The sequence below is a fragment of the Stenella coeruleoalba genome, assembly GCF_951394435.1.
Source record: "Stenella coeruleoalba genome assembly, chromosome: 7".
Classification (NCBI taxonomy): Eukaryota; Metazoa; Chordata; class Mammalia; order Artiodactyla; family Delphinidae; genus Stenella; species Stenella coeruleoalba.
In genome coordinates, this window is record NC_137153.1 from 58,245,192 (window position 1) to 58,266,794 (window position 21,603).

The window sequence follows — 21,603 nt, forward strand, 5'->3', positions numbered from 1 at the left end:
TCACACTATTTATATTCTCAGACAAGAAAATATAACTTGCCTTATTCCAAGGCAATTAACATTTTACAACTACAATTACTCATTTCCCCGTAGGATTTTGGTAATCATTCCTCTCATATAATGGACTTAAGGTCCCAGCATATCCAACATGGCCTGCTTACTGCTAGATTCATCAGGTCTGTAATTAATAACTGTATTTAATGTTGATAAATAAAATTGTCAGTGTTCTTTCTACTAATTGGTATTCCAAATAATGGTTAATAGGTTTATTTATGCCTTAATAAAAGTCATGTAATTTAGTGTTTCCTCTGCTAGGCATGTCTTAATCTGTCATTACTTGTGTTACGATACTATCCACGTAAAATGATGAACACGGAGAGACTCTTTAAATTCTGTAGTATACCATTCTACATTTCAAGAACCTCTGCTGTTGGGAGTTAGCTTAAATCTTGTCTTTATATCATAAGCACAAAAAGCATATTTGGCCAGTTTTATGCAAGAGAAAAATGTTCCACAATTCTAAGAACACATGGTTCGACACTGAAGAGCAGCACTGACTGAGAAGGTCAACGCCAATAAACCATCAGTGGTTTTCTATGTCAGAAAAAACCATCTCACGTAAGCTAGATAAAAGCTCATTGTTCTAGAAAATTTTCAGGAATACAAAAATAATGAAGTTTTCACAGATAAAGAGCCTTTAGAAGCAAAAGTCAACTATAATCAAATTTTAATAAATAGTGGTTTTTTACTATATCACAGCAATGTGTTGTGTAGACACTAACCACTCTGAGAGGTGAAATTAAGTGGCAGTATAATTCCATGAGGCATTCCTTTGAATTCTTAACAAGTGGGAAAGAGGCATACACTCTAAGTTACTGACTGCTACTCTCAATGAATTACAGAAAGAGCACAAAGCATAATTTTATGCTTTGATGAATAAGAAGTATTTTTACGATATACTTCACATTATACAGTATAGAGTACAATTAATTCAATATTAAATAAATGAATAAAAAAATCCTCTAGTGACATAGTTGTAGAATTATTTGTATAATGATACAGAAGAGTAAAAATGTCACTAAAATTCCTCATGTCTAAACTTGTCTAGACTAGTTAAAATGTTTGACTTGTTACATTTAACAAATTCTTGTTTATGCTAAATACATTTGTTAATCACTTTTCCCCTATCTAATAGCATATCTTTCAAGAAAGAAGAGGACTCTATGGTCTGCAACTACCTTTTCCAATAGAAGGGGCAATAGTGCACATCTAAGGTTAAAATCTTCAAAACAAATTCACAGAGAATTGTTTCGACCAGTAGTTCTAAACCTGTGAATTACAGATCTTGAGGCAGGGGGGAGGGGAGGTTGAAAAGTTATTATAAGAGTTCCACCACTTTCAACTGCAGTATTGCCATTTGACCTTTACTTAGCCCTAAAAAAATGTGTAGCATGAATAATATATGCTTATGATGTTGTTAGTAATAAAATTAAAAGTCCTTCGAAACATTGCAGAAGTCAACTGCTGCTAAAAATACAACTATCGTGTGGGATGAGCAGTCTACAATGTGATTTCTTATTAAAATGGAATCCTCACACTCAGATTGAGAAACATGCCTTTAATGAAAAAAAGGGAATAGTGAGTAATTATTTAATTAATATGTATGTAAATATGTCATTATTTAATTTAATAATAACGTGAGTCATGAATATAATAATAATGTCTAATGGTAATAATAATGTTAGAAATGTTAATCACGAGTAATGTTAACTGCATTAAAATTCGACTCAGTTCTAGACAGTTGGGAACATTTTCTCATCCTTGACACCTCCATCTTTCTTGCCATCTCCCTCACATCCAATCACATCACATTTCTACCATCTATTCAATTTTTTCTGTGATCATGGCATTGTCTCACCTATGTTCTTACAAGGGTCTCCCTACTCTTCTCCAGTCATTTCCCCTCTTCAATCCATCCTCCACCGTAGAAAAAATGACTTCTAAAACACAAATAGGATCTTGTCACAACCCCTGTTTAAGCTTCAGTGAGTCTCTTCAGATCTGGGAATAAATTTCAAACTCCTTAAACATGGCTCATAAGGTCCTACATGATCTGATCCCTGCATACTTTTCCAGGAGCATCTTTCACTATTATACCTTTCATGTATAACTCCTTTCAAGTGACCCCAACACATCACAATCTTTGAGCACTCTTCTGAGCAAAAAAATGCCTGTGGCTTCAAAGAGCTGTAATTTGAAAATATGAATCAGTTTTCAAACTTGGGAGCCAATCATTAAGGTAAGATTCAAAACCGTGTTCTATCTAAAGATGAAACTAAAAATACTATGAAAAAAAGCCCAAAATACTATTTTCAAAAAGTAATGAGAATGTCTTACCATATTTTAAAACTTCAAGAAATACACATGAAAAGGGCAGTATGATACTGATACCAGAAGAGACAGGAAGACTAATGGAATTGACTGGAGAGACGGGAAATAGATCCAAGTACGTATAATAAATATATACTAAATGGCATATCTTAATTCACTAGGTAAAAGACAGATGATGGAATTAAAACGTATTGGGGCTAGCTGGTCATCCATACACAAATAAATATTATTAATTTCCTCACTACTTCTCTGAAAATAATTCCAGATAAAATCCAAGATTTAATGTAAAAATCAAAAATACTAGACTAAAATATGAGCAACACCACCTGCGGTGAGGCTAGCCTTTCTAAATAAATCACCAAAAGAAAAACTATAAAGTAAATGATTAATAATGTTAATCATATAAAAATGCACAAACAAAATTAAAATACAAACTGGAAAAATTATTTACACTATATGGCAAAGTGCTAATATGTGTGATACACAAGTTCTTATAATTCTATAAGAAACAAACACACACCCATATATGAACATAATGAGACAATGTGTAAAAGAATATGAATGGGTGTAGAACAAATGAAAAGATTTGCAACCAGTCAAAATTACAAATAAGGAATGATATAGTTTCTTTTGCCTTTCAAATTGATAAAAATAAAAAAGACGGTTAAAACTTCGTGCACCAAAGGCATTATGAGAAAGCCAGAACTCTCAGTAGTGTTCATAGGAGTGTAATGCAAAGCAACTTTTACAAAAGGCAGACTGGCAATACTTTCCAAACGTAAAATACGCAAACTCATTTCTGAGGAGTTTAGCCAAGGAAATAATTGCACAAGTATAAAATGATTTTATGTACAAACATGTTAATTACAGCATAGTTTTTTATAATATTAATTAAAATAGTAAAAAAAATATGAAAAAATGCCAATATCCATCAACAGGGAATTTTCAGAGTAAACTATATAAACAATGAAATAGTATATGATCAAATACAATTAATGACGTACACCTACCTTATTGACATGGAAAGACATTTAGTATCCAGTGAGTAGAAAAAAAATTATGATGAGGCATGATTGTATGACTCCCTCATATAAAACTGGGTGTGTTTGTATGTATACCTGTAGGTACACATGTCTGGGAGATTTGTAGAAATCATTAAAGTGTTAAGAATGATTGGGGATGGCCTTTTGGGTGATTTTTATTTCTTCTGTGCAGGTTTCTATACTGTGTGAAGTTTTTATACCAAGCATAAATTTAATTATCCTCTAGATAATTTTAAAAAAGCATAAACACTTTTCCAGAAATAACAAAACTATTTTAAAAAGCACTGTATACTGTCTTCCTCATTCATTCATTAAACAGCTAGCTATAGGGCAACTCATATGCATGAAGGCACTGTGTTAGGCAATGTGGAGAGGAGATCTATAACACTGATTAAGAATCAGTAGCTCCTGTTTCTATCAGCGTTATTTATAAATAATACTATAGATACAAATGCCCAATAATAGAACTACTCAAAAACATATCTTGACTTAGACAAATGGTATTTAGGGGAATGATTATCAAAAGCAGGGGTTCTTGGACTTCCCTGGTGGTGCAGTGGTTAAGAATCCACCTGCCAATGCAGGGGACACGGATTCGAACCCTGGTCCGGGAAAATCCCACATGCCGTGGAGCAACTAAGCCCATGCGCCACAACTACTGAGCCTGCACTCTAGAGCCCACGTGCCACAACTACTGAAGCCCGGTGTGCCTGGAGCCCATGCTCCGCAACAAGAGAAGCCATCACAATGAGAAGCCCACGCACCACAAGGAAGAGTAGCCCCTGCTCACTGTAACTAGAGAAAAGCCTGCATGCAGCAACAAAGAACCAACACAGCCATAAATAAATAAATAAATAAATAGTATCCGGTTTTTTTAAAAAAAGCAGGGGTTCTTGCTCATTTTTTGTCCCGTGTATACCCTCGATAGCCTAGTAAAACCTATGGATCCCCTTCTTAGCATAATACTTTTAAACATGTTAAGTCAAAATATGTAGGGTTACAAAGGAAGCAAATTTTATTAAAATGCAGTTTTCAAACTATTTTAAGTTTTATTATAAATATATTATGCATAAGACAATACATTTAAAATATAGACTGAAATTTTTTTAAAAGACATAGCATAGGGCTTCCCTGGTGGCGCAGTAGTTGAGAGTCCACCTGCCGATGCAGGGGACACGGGTTCGTGCCCCGGTCTGGGAAGATCCCACATGCTGCAGAGCGGCTGGGCCCGTGAGCCATGGCCACTGAGCCTGCGCGTCCGGAGCCCGTGCTCCGCAACGGGAGAGGCCACAACTGTGAGAGGCCCGTGTACAGCAAAAAAAAAAAAGACATAGCATAGTGAAAGTTGTTGCTTAGCCAAACTAAGAATATTGAACTATGAAGTGATCTTTATGAAGGCATCAAACATGTCATGCTGGACATCAAATATTTTTATTTTTTTATATTTAGAAGTGATTAAAATCCTGATCCACAAATATATACTGCTGCAAATGTAATTAAAGTTCCTATAGTTCACTTTACAAGGTATAGGTAGGCATCTCTCAAAAAATACTAGAGTACTCCAAGACTCTTAAATTCTTAACATATACACACTACTATATATAAAATAGACAACCAACAAGGACCAACTGTATAGCACAGGGAACTACACTCAGTATTTTGTAATAACCTATAAGGGAAAAGAATATATATATATATATATACAAAAAACTGAATCAATTTGCTGTACACTTGAAAATAACACAGCATTGTAAATCAACTATACTTAAATAAAAACGTAAAATTTAGGTGCTTCCCTGGTGGCGCAGTGGTTGAGAGTCCACCTGCCGATGTAGGGGACACGGGTTCGTGCCCGGGTCCGGGAAGATCCCACATGCCGCGGAGCGGCTGGGCCCGTGAGCCATGGCCGCTGAGCCTGCGCGTCCAGAGCCTGTACTCCGCAACAGGAGAGGCCACAACAGTGAGAGGCTCACGTACCGCAAAAAAAAAAAAAAAAAAAGTAAAATTAAAAAAAAAAGAAAGCCTATTGTGGAAAGTTTTTTGTTCAAAAGTCAGTGAGTTCATCTTTGGCTAGGTCAACTTATTCAATATGTTTATGTAAGAAAGAAAAACGATTGTGAATCTATGGTTCAAATTTGATGCTATAAAGATAGAAGGAACTTAAGTAGCACTTTTGAAAGAGTTCTAAAGTGTTTCCAGGTGCTTGCAGGTTGCACTTTCAAAGAAATCACAGAACTTTGTACTTAGGGAATACTGGAAAGCAACACAGACATGAAGAATATAGAAGCTCAACTGGATGGATGAACAACTACTAGGTGTACAATCGTCCTGATACATGGCCAGCTACATTGCACCAGCATCCATCTGTACATAGAAGACTGTGATTACATACCATGTATGTGATGAGCCTCATGATTACTGATCATCAAAGATGAGCATAAACAATATCTGAAGATAGCTGCAACAACTGTATTACAACTTGAAAATATCTGTAATTTCTATTAGTAAATAAGTCACCATGCTGCTAATATTATCATGGTCTGTCATCACCATTCATAATTGAAGGAAATGTTCATTAATGGTTAGTGAAACAAGACAATTATTTTCCATCCAAGTCTACAGATGCTCCCCCTCTGAATTCTATCCATGGACCATTTTGAGAAGGGTTCTATGAACCCCAGATTAAGAGATCCCTTATCTAAGGAATATACTACACAATCATAAAACTATATCCTTCAGCCTCTACTTCTCCGTCAACTTAAATAATAAGAAAGCTGCATACCTGGACTACTCTACTCAGAGAACCATAACATAATACGCTCTCAGTTTTCACTGAAGAAAAACATAAGCAACACTAACAAGAAAAAAACTTCTGCATCTTCTATGAAGTAGCCTTTAAAGATATAAACTGTGGGGCTTCCCTGTTGGCGCAGTGGTTGGGGGTCCGCTTGCCGATGCGGGGGGCGCGGGTTCGTGCCCCGGTCCGGGGGGATCTCGTGTGCCGCGGAGCGACTGGGCCCGTGGGGCATGGCTGCTGGGCCTGCGCGTCCAGAGCCTGTGCTCCACGGTGGGAGAGGCCGCAGCGGTGGGAGGCCCGCGTATCGGAAAAAAAAAAAAAAAAAAGATAGAAAATGTGAATGTTATTCAATATTTTCAATATGATAATCCATGTAATAAATTCCTCTTAGGGTTTAGTAGCAAAAGAAGTATTAATGGTTTGCTCCGTATGTTTGGAGAAATAAGAAAGCATCTTATATCTGCGGAACAACATGCAGCTCAGTTTAGCTAAACTGAGAATCAGATCAAGAAAGGTCTTGTATACCGAGCTAAAGAGTAGGAAATGAGGAACAATACTGCTGCTTTTACAAAGATATGTGACAAACCAAGCACTGCCAACATGCAATAACTCGTTGAAACCATTACAATAGCCAATGAGATGGTACGAATATTATAGCCATTTAAAATAAGTGCGAGAAAAAGAACAATGAAAAATGGTACATAAAATGACCCAGTCATATTGAAATACACACAAAACAACTTGAAAGAAGTAGACACAAATATTAATCATACTCTCAGGGAGATTACAAGAGCTATCTTACAGTGATATTTTACAAATACCTGTAAGCTGTCATAATTTTTTTTCTGGAACAAGGTGGAGGTTTAAAATATTTTTAAATATACATGTATTATTTTAGAATAGATCTGAGAGGAAATTTTTTCTTTTACAAAAATCTTAAAAAATAATTGTGTCGTTTTGTTAGACAGTATCTGGATATTCAACTAAATCTTCTAAGAAAAGGGTCTTAAAAGTTTTCTACAAACTGCTTATAAGTTGCAAAATATGTTAAAGCCTCATATGTTTCTTAAAATAATTTTGATTTTGTATATTATTTTAACAAATAAATATATTCTATGAAAATTGTGACACTGGAATTTTACACAGTCATGAACACTTCCAAGGATAAATTATTCATTCAAAAATTGTTCTTAAGAATGATAGGCAAATAAATTTTAATTTAGAAAACAAAACTTCTTTCACATTTTCCATGTGCTTGAAAATTCTCAGAATAAAATGTTTGAAAAAATATGGGAAAATGCAAGAATAATAATTTTAAAAGTCACAAAATAAAAGTCAGTAAGTTAAATGTGGCTCAAAATAGACACTAATAGCTCAAGTACTAAAAATGATCCACGGTCAGATTGTACTTATTTCAATTTCAGATATGAGTGAAATTATGTGTATAACAAAATTCTCTAAATTACTTCTTCTCACACTTTACTGTGGTTATAAATCATCTTGTTAAAATGCAGATTCTGGCTGAATAGCTCTGGAATGGAGTCTGAGACTGTGCATTTCCAACACCCCACAGTTAATGCTGATGCTGCTGGTCGACAACCACACTTGGAGTAACACATCTTTTATTCTTTGTTAGGATTCACTAAAGCCTTTAAGCTTTCAAATATATACTAATAACTACTTATTAATACAAGTATCTTTACTTACTGCTTTGAACTTCCTAATATGAAACCTCAGTGTTGTGCCGAATACAACCTAGATTTCTGAGTTTTACCTGGAAGAGCTGCTATGACCTCTACAAAGTTAACTCAAAGTATACGATGAAAGAAAGCTGTGAGTAGTAATAGCAGGAGCATGTATATTTGAGTCATCTATCCTCTAGATAATTAAAATTCAATTATAATTGAAATGCGTAAATGTGTAAGAAAATGGATGAACATTCTACTCATAACCATCTACTCCTGTATTTGTTCAGAGATATTTCAAAGCAAATCAGCACAATTGTTTCTATCTCGAGAAATTCAGTCTGAACAAGTCATATAAAAATGCTCAGCTATCTATAGGGTTCCTTAGTCCACTCCTATAATGATTGATATCCCAGCCCTTCAGTGGAAGTAACATTCTCCCCTGTTTGAGGTAAATGATCTCTTGCAGGCACACCATTTGGATACCTGGAAGAGGTCATTTATCTCAAGTGGGCAAACACTTTAATGAAAGCAAGAAGGTTGCCACCTGTCCAGTATTTACAGAGAAACATGGAAACTGGGGTCTTTGCCCACTGCCTGTAAATACACCGTCAAAGTTTAAGAAGGCAGCAGTGGCATCTACCTTTAGCAAACACCTCACTTTCTGAGCAATGAATTCAAGCTACCACTATTGAACTTCCAGTTTCACAAAAAGGGATAAACTAATATACAGGTTCCACTGAAATGTCAGTGCACAAAAAAGAGATAACACAACATTTATTGGACAATTACATATACAAGGGACTTGGCTGAGAAAGTTACATTTACTCCTAATAACTCTATGAGCTAGGAACCACCCTTAGCCAAATTTTACAGATGGATGAAGAAGGATGAAATGATTTTCCCAATGTCACACACATAGTAAGCACTGGAACCCAGATTCAAATCTAGAATCCAGGTTCTTAATCCATATTCTACTGCATATCCAACATGTTTCATTTTCTCTCCTAGACAATTTTAAAACTTTCTCTCCTAATTAGTTAATAGTATAATTCAGAACTTACTCTAAAAAGATAAGCACCTAACTTTTCAAAAGAGTAATTTACTGATTTTTTTTGAACAATGATAATAGGAGAAGCAATAGTTACTATTTAATATATTAAAAGCTACTACTTGCTATTGCCATACATGTACTAGTTTTCCTGGAGCTAAAAAGAAAAAAGTGAAAATGAATGAGATAATGCCATTTGCAGCAACATGGACGGAGCTAGAGATTATCATGCTAAGCGAAGTAAGTCAGAAAGAGAGAGACAAATACCATACAATATCACTTATATGTAGAATCTAAAATATGATGCAGATGAACTTATTTACAAAATAGAAACAGATTCACAGACATAGAAAACAAACTTATGGTTACCAAAGGGGAAGGGAGGGAGGGATAAGTCAGGAGTTTGCGATTAGCAGATACAGATTACTAGAGATAAACTAGGTAAGCAACAAGGTCCTACTGTATAGCACAGGGAACTATATTCAATATCTTGTAATAAACTACGATGGAAAAGAATATGAAAAAGATTCTATTTATATATATATATATGAATCACTTTGCTGTACACCAGAAACTAACACAATATTGTAAATAAAAAGAAAAAAGTGATAATGATGCCATCAATAGGTAGTCCTGACATGTAATATGATTTAAATTTTCAGCAAGTTCTTCAAAAAGACAGAAGGAACAGAGAAGAAAAATCAGAGTTCCAAGAAATATCCTCTTTCATTTCAGAATTTTCACATTTCCTAAATAGACTTTCCCAAGATTTTGCCATTTCAATTTCCGACATGGCTGAAAGAATTAAGATACTATTCATAGTATTAGATGATTCAAGGGACAAGGAATCAATTGCAAATCAAAGCTGAACTGGTATTCTTGATACCTGCCCTATGATGAAAACCTCCTTTTGTAAATTGGTTAAACAGATGAAGGAATGCCCAACTGATATATATTACCCAGACATTACAATCATTCTCTAGAAGATTATTAACAGAAATAGAGAAAAATCCTCAAAAAGTATGATATTTTTTAAACTATAGCTATGACAGTTTATCATAAGCAAAGCACAGCATCACTTCTGTGATATTCTTGCTGAAAATGCATAAGCTAAATCTGACCATGAGGAAACAAACAAATCAAAATTAAGGGATATTCTACAAATAACTGGCTTGTAATCTTCAAGGTCACGATGGTCAAGGAAAAACTGAGGAACTCTTCCGTACTGAAGAAGACTAAAGAGACATGACTAAATGCAACACATAATTCTAAACCAGATCCTCTTGCTAAAAATGACGTGGTTGGGACAAATAGGGGAAGTTGAATGGAGGCTGAATGGTAGTAATGTATCAATGTTGGTTTCCTGATGTTGATCATTGCACTCTGGTTACGCAGAAGAATGTCTTTGAAATACATGCTATAATATGAGGGAGTGATGGGGCATCAAGTAAGCAACCTGCTCTCAGACCATTCAGGAAACAGAATTCTCTGTTGTGAACTACTTGCAACTTTTCCATAAGTTTGCGGGTATTTTGGAATAATTTTTAAATGAAGATATTAAAGAGTATGTAGCCTATGATATCATTTACATCATTTGTTAGTCTGCTAGTGGATGGATGAGTAGGTGGCATGAAGGGAGGAAGGAAGGGTGAATGGATAGAGAGAGAAAGAGGGATAAAACAGATTGGAAGAACACATAAGAACACATAAAAATGCTTACATTAACTATCCCTATATGATGGGAAAATACGTTTGTTTTTGTTTTGTTATTGTTCTCTGATTTATTTCTTTTCCAAGTTTTCTGAATTGACCTGTTTTCTTGTATAATGGAGGTAGTAGAAGCAGAAGTAATTTGAAAAAAAAGAACAAACAAAAACAATCCTCTCTACTGCAGATGTTGATTAGCTGATTCATTCCATGCACAAACTCTTCCTTCTCTTTTGTCAATCTCCAGGTAGTCATCTAGGGAGAATCATGTGAATGACCCAGCTCAGGCCAATGAAACAAGCTCAGGCCAAGCCAATGAAACAACAGCAAAAGTCTGCTGGGGAAGCTTTTGGGAAAGCTTTTGCCTTCCTGATATAAAGTGATATATTCAGCAACACATGTCTTCATATTTTTAACAATTTTGTTGAGATATAATTCACACACAATATAACTTACCCATTTAAAGTGTACAAATCCATGGTTTTTAATATAATCACAGTTATGCAGTCGTCACCACAAGCAATTTTATAAAATTTTAGTCACCCCCAAAAGAAACTCCATATCTATTAGCAGCCACTTCCCATAACCCCAACCCCTCCCCAGCCTTAGGCAGCCCCTAATGTACTTTCTGTCTCTAGATTTGCCTAATCTGCATATTCCAAATAAATGGAATAATATGATATGTGATTTCAAATAAATGGAATCATATTATATACAATCTTTTGTGATGTAGCATATGGCTTTCATGGTTCATCCATGTTGTAGCAAGCATCAGTACTTCATTACTCTTTATGGCCCAATTATATTTTATTGTTTGGATATCTGTCCATTACCCATTTATCAGTTGATGGACATTTGAGTTTGTTTCCATTTCTTGACTATGCATTATGCTGCAGTAAACATTCATGCACAAGTTTTTGTACATATATGTTTTCATTTCTCTTGGATATATACCTAGAAGGGGAATTGCTTGTTCAAATGATAACTCTATGTTTAATATTTTGAGGAAATGCCACTTTTTCCCAAAGCAGCTATAACATTTTTTATTCTCACCAGCAATGTATGAATGTCTTCACATTGTGTCCCTCCCTTCTCCTTCCTGCACAAATACAATCCTGATGCCTAAAAGTAGAGTGACCAGCTTAAAACTAGGAGGCATAAACACGAAGATGCTAATGGCTTAGCAGAAAGACATAGTCTGGATTTCTACCTACCTCCAGACTTACTATTTGGGAGGAAAAAAAAAAACCTTATATGAATAAGCTGCTCTAAGTGGGGGTCTTCTATTAGGTACAAAGAAAGAAAACCTGTGATGCCCCCACACATCCAATGTCATTATATTCAGAGGAAGAAATTTCTTCCTGATCTTTATACGTATACTAATTTATAACAGAACCATGTTTTAACAAGTTGGAGCTGTATGAGACATGTAAATGGTCTTGAAATTTTAAGATAAACTAATGTATTTTCATTTTATTTACTCTAAATTTTTATAAAATTTCTTCATTATTATTCAGTTAATGCAATAAATTTTAATGAAGACCGATATCTGAACTAAGAAAAGTATGTGAAAGAGTAAACAAAGGCATTCTAAGCACTTTACAAATGAACTCATTTAGTCCTCTAAACTCTGAGCTAGGTAAAACTTACTATTCCCACTCTACAAATAAAGAAACTGGGAAACAGAGTTTAAATAACTTGCCCATGTCATGTGGCTAGCATCAGAGTCAGTATTCAAAGTCAGGCAGAATACCTGCTTAAGCCTACACTATGTTGCCTCCACTCTACAGCAATTTAGCAATTTTAGAACAGAAAATTAATCATTAGTAGTCTAAAAATGTATACAGGTAGGCGTGTGTGTATTCATGTTCATTAATGCTAAATGCTACTTTCATGGTGAGATGGGTGGTAAGGGAACAACAATATTTTTTAGCACCCACTATGTACCAGATACCGTACAAAATATTCAACAAGCATTATCTCATTATTTCCTCATAACAATGGGGAAGACGATACCATCTTCATTTATGGGAAAAGAGTGTGAGGCCCAGTAAAGTTAAGTAACTTGCCCAATTTCACACAACTAATAACTAGCAATGCTGAATATAATATCAAGTCTGTCTTGTTCAAAGCAATGCTCTTTCTACTACACAATGATTACCTATTTAGATTTTTCAGACACTTAAACTATAAACTCAACATGACTGTATAAACTGTTATGGCTTTACATTTATTACCCTTATCTGTTGATAATCACTCATAGACTTTGAAAATATTTTCCCACCTTTTCTGCTAAAATATCTAAAATTTCTACTAGGATACATTTAAAAATGAAAACACAATTGCCTAGATAACAATACATTAACCCTTCATCATGTTTTGAAAGAATTATTCTATAAGCCCAGCTAGTCACTGGAGAAGATCCACACTGATCATTTTTGTACTAGTTCAGTAACAATTATCTATCTGCCTGGACCATATCCTTTTAGGCTTGCCTAAAAATAAGTTTTCCTGAACTTGCTATTTCCTCAAGCTAGAGGCATACCAGGGTCTAACATCAAAGACAGCTTGCTCCTAGAGATAGGCAAGCACTTAAAACACCACTCTTGGTCTACCTTCTACTTCACAGGTCTTACCTACACATATTTTTATCAGGGTCTGAATAAAAATTTTGTCAATATTTTAACTTAAAAATGTTACAAGGGGCTACTTTTAGAAAATGTGCTCAGGGGAAATCGCTGCCTACTTTCATAAATCAACAATCTGATCCCATGGCAATGATCTACCCTTTCCCCCACTACTTCCCAATATGGTTAGAGTAGACAGTATATTTTATCCATAAGTCAGACCTGCTAGGCATGGATTTACGTTCTCACCTCTTGAATGTCCCTTCTTCCCATTCTATGCTTATTCCCACTTCTACATCTCTGCTTAAGCTATACCCTGCAGCTGAATGCCAGCTCTCCTCTCTAACTTACTGTCATTCTAGGCCCAACTAAATCACTAGTCCCTGAAGCCTTCCCAATACTCATAAGCCCACATTGAGCTTTACCTTCTGCGTATTCTTACATTTAAAGCCTGTACTTTCTCATCCAATCCTTGATTACATTCTGCCTAAGTTGTTCATGAGTTGTCGCTCTTATTCTTATGACCATTATGTATATTTTCTAGAAGATCGATCAAGTCACATCTTTTTCTTTCATCTCCTCAAGCATATAGCACAGTGATTAAAAAATGCATTAAATAAAGTAATAATATCAATAAGATTATAGCTTAAGAAACCAATCTACTTTTAGGTCCACATACCTGAAAAAATATGACTAACAAAAATCATCTGTTTATTAAACTAAACCCAAAAATTTATTAAGTTCTTTCAAGGATGTTACAATTTTGCTTTGAATTTATAATACCAACATTCTTAAAATATATTTATTTGCACTTTTATTTCAGACTCCAAACCCAGTATGTTGAGATTTTGCCGATACATTAAAATATGCATATTTCTTACCAACATTTATGGCCACAACCTAAAAATAATCTTCGGATCATAAGTTTTGTACTATAAGAGCCTAGTTTACATGTTTGAAATCACAATACATGATCTATATTTACACAACAGAATTGTCTGAAGAATTAAATTACATCCCAAATTATCATTTCATTAATACTTAGAATATTTCATTACGCAGGCAAGTATTAACAAGTCTACTATACATTTTTTTCTATTAATGTGTCTGAAACGACCATAATTAGTCCAATGACATAGCTTAAGCAGTAGGTAACTGTATGTTACGCTTTAAGTGTGGAGAAATTAGTTTTCATTGAACCTTTCACACAAACATGCCATGCAATCTGAGTCATGAAAAAATAAACTTGCATTTTAGACCTTTGGAAATCACTGGTTATAGGTGGCTTCACACCTAGTGGAAAGGAGCAGACTATTTAAAATTAAATAGAAAAAATAAAAACATGTTGCCAAATGAGAGAGAAAAATTTTCTACTGATTCAGTTATTATTTGGATTTCTAAAGCACATGGCCAGAAACAGAAGAAAGATTAAAACATTTGAAAGAATATTACCAGTAGTACTTAATAAAAAAGCTAATGATGAGTTTTCCATAGGAAAAGCATATCACAAAGGGGAAAAAAAGGTGAATGTATTCACTAAGAAGTGTCATTTAATTTCCCCATAAAGACAAAATTAACATCAAAAATTACATTAATTCACTACTTCATTAAATATAGATTTAGTAATCTCTCTGTACCTGAATAAAAGAAAGATAAAAACAAATACATTTTCTTCCTTGAAGGTTTATTAGAATTTGTACCATAAAGAATTTCTGGACATTTTCTTTTTAAATGTATTTTGCAAGGACATAAAAAGGGGAATCATACCTGTTTTACTAATAGCTTCCTGTAACTCAGCCATAGAACTGATTATTGCAGCAAGAAGGTCAGAACTGGTGAGCCAACTGAGAGTTCGCAAACAACGTAACTGCTCCTTTTGATGTTCTGCAAAAACAGAAAAAAATCCATTATGCAATTCTACAAAAATTTATTAAAATCCGTTTAAAAATTATGGCAATATTTAGCTATTTAAGAAGTAGATCAAAATTAGTATGTAGAACTTCACCTAGTGCAGAGAAGTCTATAATAGATGTGAGATTTTATTGACTTTATTTACGGTTCAATTTTTCCATATAAGAGAAGTCAAATAATGTATTTGATCATGAAACAAACAGGCATTTTATTAACTCCTCTCTATAGATAATGGTAACTGACATCATAAAAGAAAAGGGAGAAGGAAATTTTATTTAGCTCTACTTACTTAATAGCTTGCTTTTGAAAAGTTAAAAACTGAAATAATTGTTTCCTCAGAATAGTCAAGCATTCAAAAAAGTTAGCTATAAAACTTACATTTAGTTTCATTTTCATTCAATTCTTCAACAGATTTTTAACTCTGATCATTTTATACTAATTCAAAGAAAGTGAAAGTAAATTATGCTAATTAATTTAAAATAGGGCAGAGTTTCTGGATTGACTTTATTGAAAAATCGCTGTACAAACTTTTCAATTTACTGTCAAAAGAGCATTCAAATATAATAAAGCTAGACAAAGTTGAAATCATATATATTTGCTACTTTCTTTATATTTTAATGTTTATAACAAAACATTAAAGCCTAATTTATAAATACACACTTATTCACACACACATACATATCTACATATGTATGTACATATGTTACATGATTTGACATTGTAAATGATTTTTTTATGTTTTTGCCCAACATATTCATTTCGTATGTCACTTACATTCGACTCAGATTTTTAAAAGCACAAATTATCTTACTTGGAAATTTATGCTTGTCTTTGGGCTCTCCTGTACACACTAACATGCCTATGCCTTCTTTGAAACTCTCCATCCAGGTAAAAAGAGAGGCACACGACTGGCCCAAAATCTTGAGTCTGTTTGCTGCCAAAATTGCAATAACACCTTTCCGGAATACACGTATTAATCCTTTGAATGCTTTTTTCTTCATCTTGGCTTCCTCTTGCTTCTTTTCCTCTACAATTGACAAAGCCTGGGCTAGAGTTCTAACTTCCAATTTTAACAACTCAAAGGTGTTGACCTGTTCCTGGAGAAAATCTCTCTGTGTGGATAAGGCAGATGATCGGCTATACAGAGGATATAAGGCACCAGCCATCAATGCGCAGGCCGCCAGCAAGGATGTTTGTTCCCTTTTAGTCTGTGATAACAAGTTTTTGAAACGTGTGTTTTCAACAACCAATTGTTCATGTGACTTCTCAATACGGTTCAACTTTTCCATATTTTTTTCAGCAATTTCTTGAAATTTCTATAAGAAAAGTCAAATAATATATTTGATCATGAAACAGGCATTTTATTAACTCCTCTTTTAAAAAAGAAAAACTTTTGCTGACAACTATTTCTTTTCCTTTGAAAGATCTATGGTCTAAAATATCCAAAAAATATATATGATAGAGCAACAGTGGGCCAAACAGCTTAGATCTAAATGTGCACAGTAATTTTTAAATCCCTTATATGGAAGCTTTACACAAAGTAGAGCACATACATTTAAAAATACTTTGTAAATTTCCTGTATACTTATGCATAAATACACATATTCAGAAAAAGAAAATTCCTTCTCTTCCATTCCTCAGTAACATGTATTTCCTACTTTTAAACAGAAATCACACCAGCATTAGAGGCTTTTCTATATGTAAAAAGACTTAACTTTTTGTCAAAATAGCAAAGGGTTAAATAAATAATACAATACACAGCATCTGACTATCTGCCATTTACTAGACAAGAGGGGACTGATTCTCAGAGCATACTCTGTTATTTCAGTTTCTTCCTCCCCAAGACAGAAGGCTGTACAAAGTACAGCTCCAGTGCTGGGAGTAAATACTAACTGTGGGCTGGGCCTCAGCAGCTCTCTGGTCCTTTTTTCCTGATCAAGATACTTATAATTCAAAACTTAATATGCAACACACAGAAATTTTAACTGCAGGCACTGGATTTTAATCACTAGAAAATAAACTAGCTCTCCCCATGAAATCTTATACCTAATCATTAAGGAACTGTTGAAATAGAGTAAATTTAGAAGATAACAGATGCCAATTTCTTTTACTGATGCATTTATCATTCGATAAACATTTCCTGATTGCTCACTAAATTCCACACGCTAGGAAAACAGACAAATAAATCAATGATTGTGGTACAATGCTGTGATGGAGCTATGCTAGATTGCCAGAGATGCACAAAAGGATGTTTATACCAAATGACGTTGACCAGCTTTTGGAGGAATATGGCAAAGGACAAGTGGGAGTGAGATGTGTAATAGAAAGAACAACAACAAAAAAATCTCAACTCCGCCAATAAGGAGGCTAGCCAATAGCTACCCTTGTAATAAAATTTAATCTAATCTAGTCCATGGTGATTTAACAGCTTTAGCTGAATCTTTACTTAACCAAATAAGCTGCCCTGGCTTGTCCACAGACTTCGTTCTTTTTAAAACAGGCCAAGGGAGTTCAATTTGAATAAAGGGGTCAGTCAGAGACAGAGAAAAATCGTGCTCTATATAAAGTGAAGTAGTATCTTCATTATGAGAGAATCCTTTTGGGGGCATTAAGGAAAACATTTCTCTTTGTATTATTGGTTCAGGTCACACTCCGTCTGAAATTTAACAATGGTCCTTGGGAAAGATTTACAGTGTCTGATTCAAGAGTTATCCACGAACAACTAGAACAATCAGAGGCATTTCCAAAATTTACATTGGCAGGAAGTCTTCAAAGGTGTTCAGACTTAGAGAAAATCATACAAACTCTTAACTACTCTGCAAGATTTGGGTGTCAAAGCCTACCATGGACAATGTTGACAGGAAGTAGCCAAAAGGATTCAAACTTGTCGAAACACATGGCTGAGGAAAGTAACCCCCGGACCAAAACCAGTCCTGAGGCTAGGGGATGAGGTTCCCAAAGGTGCACGGTGAGTAGAAGGAGGCACTCAGAAGTACAGCCCTGAATACAAATGAGTAAAGGAAGTATACAAGAGGCCACTCTCTGATGGATTCAACTTCTTGAATGCTTTTCCTTGGGCAGGAGGGAAATTGGATTTAGTCTTGGTTTTAAATGTTTCTCTGCTATACTTTAATTTCCTTTATTTACTCCAACTATTCTCTGAAGTCTGATCCAGCCGTACCTGTGGTGGTACTGTGAGAAATAAAGGAATGGGGAAATAAGGGAATTGTAGCTTGCTCCAACCACATCTCTACTGATAGCCAAGTTGTGGCAGCAGTAGTTTATCAATGGGCCTGTGTCCCAGAGCTCCATATAAAGACCACTAGTAAAGGTCATGGTGTTCCACTGGGAGCAGCTGGAAGATGGAAGAAACTCTGAGAGCCAAGTAGACGGCTTAGAAGCAGATGTACAACAGCCTTTATGAAAAGGGAAAACTGACACAAGTTACAGCTAGAAAAAGCAGGAAGACTAGCATATAGCAAAGGAAGAGCCAGAAAACAGAGTAATGTGTTCTAAGGAAGTACAAATAATTCAGAATGTCTGAAGAGGAAAATGATGGAAATTTGACAAGTCTGTAGATAATAAATGATTAAGCTAAAGAATTTAAACTTTACCCAGAAAGCTATGAGAAACGATAAAAACTTGGGACAGTTGCTAAGCTTTAGTAAACGGATGGGAAAATTGGAAACATTAATAAAGACTGCCCGGGATAGCAGCAGAGTTGCAGGGAGTAGAGGGAGCAAATGGAAATTACGAAGTTTAATTCCATATTCACTCCAAAATCAACTCCACCAGTTCATTTAGAGAAAAAAAGGAAAATTATAGAAAATCTAGGATAAAAGAGATGCACTGGTCATACCTAAGTAATGGAAATAAAAATGAACCTAATCAGGGTGGACCTGAGCGTCCTGAGGGGAAATGGCGAAAGGGAGGCGCGGGGTCTGGCTGGAGCGTCAGCGTCCCTCCTCCTGACTGTGGGGAAAGCGGCTTAAAATTCATCCCTAGGCTCTCAAGCCCCTTATTCAGCCAAATCCCTCTGAGCTCCTTCCTCCCTGAGCTAAAGTACCAGGGGGGATGGGACAGGGGAGGGGACTGGCACAGGTAATGCGGAACATCAAAAGATGATTGTTAACTAAGGAAAACCAGCTACCCAAGATCACTCATCCTGGGTTAAGCCAGCTGCCATGTCATGAGGACACTCAAGCAGCCCTAAGGAGAGATACAGTGGGAAGGAACTGAGGCCACCTACCTACAACCACAAGTTGCCAGGCTGCCACCTGCTAAAGAAGAGGATATGTCACCAATACCTGCCATTGGAATTTCTCCCCGGGCACAGTCTGTACAACAGTAGTTCTCCTTGCTTCTGTGTCTGCCCTTTGGAGGATGAGGCTATCTAAGAGTCTTGTGCAGAGGACCTTCAAGATGGCGGAAGAATAAGACGTGGAGATCACCTTCCTCCCCACAAATACATCAGAAATACATCTACATGCGGAACAACTCCTACAGAACACCTACTGAATGCTGGCAGAAGACCTCAGACCTCCCAAAAGGCAAGAAACTCCCCACGTACATGGGTAGGGCAAAAGAATAAGGAATAAACAGAGACAAAAGGATAGGGACGGGACCTGCACCAGTGGGAGGGAGCTGTGAAGGAGGAAAGGTTTCCACACACTAGAAAGCCCCTTCGCGGGCGGAGACTGTGGGGGGGGCGGAGCGGGGGAAGCTTCGGAGCCGTGGAGGAGAGCACAGCAACAGGGGTGCAGAGGGCAAAGTGGAGAGATCCCCACACAGAGGATCGTTGTCGACCAGCACTCACCAGCCCGAGAGGCTTGTCTGCTCACCCGCCAGGGCGGGCGGGGCTGGGAGCTGAGGCTCCAGCTTCCATCGGATCCCAGGGAGAGGACTGGGGTTGGCGGGGTGAACACAGCCTGAAGGAGGCTAGTGCGCCACAGCTAGCCGGGAAGGAGTCCGGGAAAAAGTCTGGAGCTGCCGAAGAGGCAAGAGACTTTTTCTTCCCTCTCTGTTTCCTGGTGCGCGAGGAGAGGGGATTAAGAGCGCTGCTTAAAGGAGCTCCAGAGACGGGCGCGAGTCGCGGCTCTCAGCGCGGACCCCAGGGACGCACATGAGACGCTAAGGCCGTTGCTGCCGCTACCAAGAAGCCTGTGAGCAAGCACAGGTCACTCTCCACACCTCCACTCCCGGGAGCCTGTGCAGCCCGCCGCTGCCAGCGTCCCGTGATCCAGGGACAACTCCCCCGGGAGAACGCATGGCGAGCCTCAGGCTGGTGCAACGTCATGCCGGCCTCTGCCGCCGCAGGCTCGCCCCGCATCCGTACCCCTCCCTCCCCCCAGCCTGAGTGAGCTACAGCCCCCGAACCTGCGGCTCCTTCAACCCCGTCCTGTCTGAGCAAAAAACAGACGCCCTCAGGCGACCTACACGAAGAGTAGGGGCCAACACCAAAGCTGAACCCCGGGAGCTGTGCGAACAAAGAAGAGAAAGGGAAATCTCTACCAGCAGCCTCAGGAGCAGCGGATTAAATCTCCACAATCAGCTTGATGTACCCTGCATCTGTGGAATACCTGAATAGACAATGAATTATCCCAAACTGAGGACGTGGACTTTGGGAACAACGATATATATATATTTTTTTTTCCCTTTTTCTCTTTTTGTGAGTGTATATATGTATGCTTCTGTGTGTGATTTTGTCTGTATAGCTTTGCTTTTACCATTTTTCCGAGGGTTCTGTCTGTCCGGTTTTTTTTTGTTTGTTTGTTTTTTAGTATAGTTTTTAGCACTTGTTATCATTCGTGGATTTCTTTTCTGATTTGGTTGCTGTCTTCTTTCTTTCCTTTTTTAATACTTAAAAATTTTTTTAATAATTATTTTTTATCTTAATAACATTATTTTATTTTATTTTATTTTATCTTCTTTCTTTCTTTCTTTCTTTCTTTTCTCCCTTTTATTCTGAGCCGTGTGGATGACAGGCTCTTGGTGCCCCAGACAGGCATCAGGGCTGTGCCTCTGAGGTGGGAGAGCCAAGTTCAGGACACGGGTCCACAACAGACTTCCCAGCTCCACGTAATATCAAACGGCGAAAATCTCCCAGAGATCTCCATCTCAACGCCAAGACCCAGCTCCACTCAACAATCAGCAAGCTACAGTGCTGGACACCCTATGCCAAACAACTAGCAAGACAGGAACACAACCCCATCCATTAGCAGACAGGCTACCTAAAATCATAATAAGGCCACAGACACCCCAAAACACACCACCAGACGTAGACCTGACACCAGAAAGACAAGATGCAGCCTCAACCACCAGAACACAGGCACTAGTCCCCTCCACCAGGAAGCCTACACAACCCATTAAACCAGCCTTAGCCACTGGGGGC

At 36.8% G+C, this 21,603-nt stretch overlaps 1 protein-coding gene across 7 annotated transcripts in view; it reads right to left on the reverse strand.

Annotated features, from left to right (window-relative positions):
* The window catches only part of CCDC171 (coiled-coil domain containing 171), a 358,505-nt gene that overhangs the window by 158,090 nt on the left and 178,812 nt on the right, over window positions 1-21,603 (reverse strand). For all 7 annotated transcript variants that reach the window (XM_079927995.1, XM_079927997.1, XM_079927993.1 and 4 more), the window contains 2 exons: window positions 16,024-16,528; window positions 15,069-15,185 (listed from right to left, as the gene is read on the reverse strand). In XM_079927995.1, coding sequence (XP_079784121.1) covers window positions 15,069-15,185; window positions 16,024-16,528 — 622 coding nt within the window. The remainder of the gene's footprint in view (window positions 1-15,068; window positions 15,186-16,023; window positions 16,529-21,603) is intronic.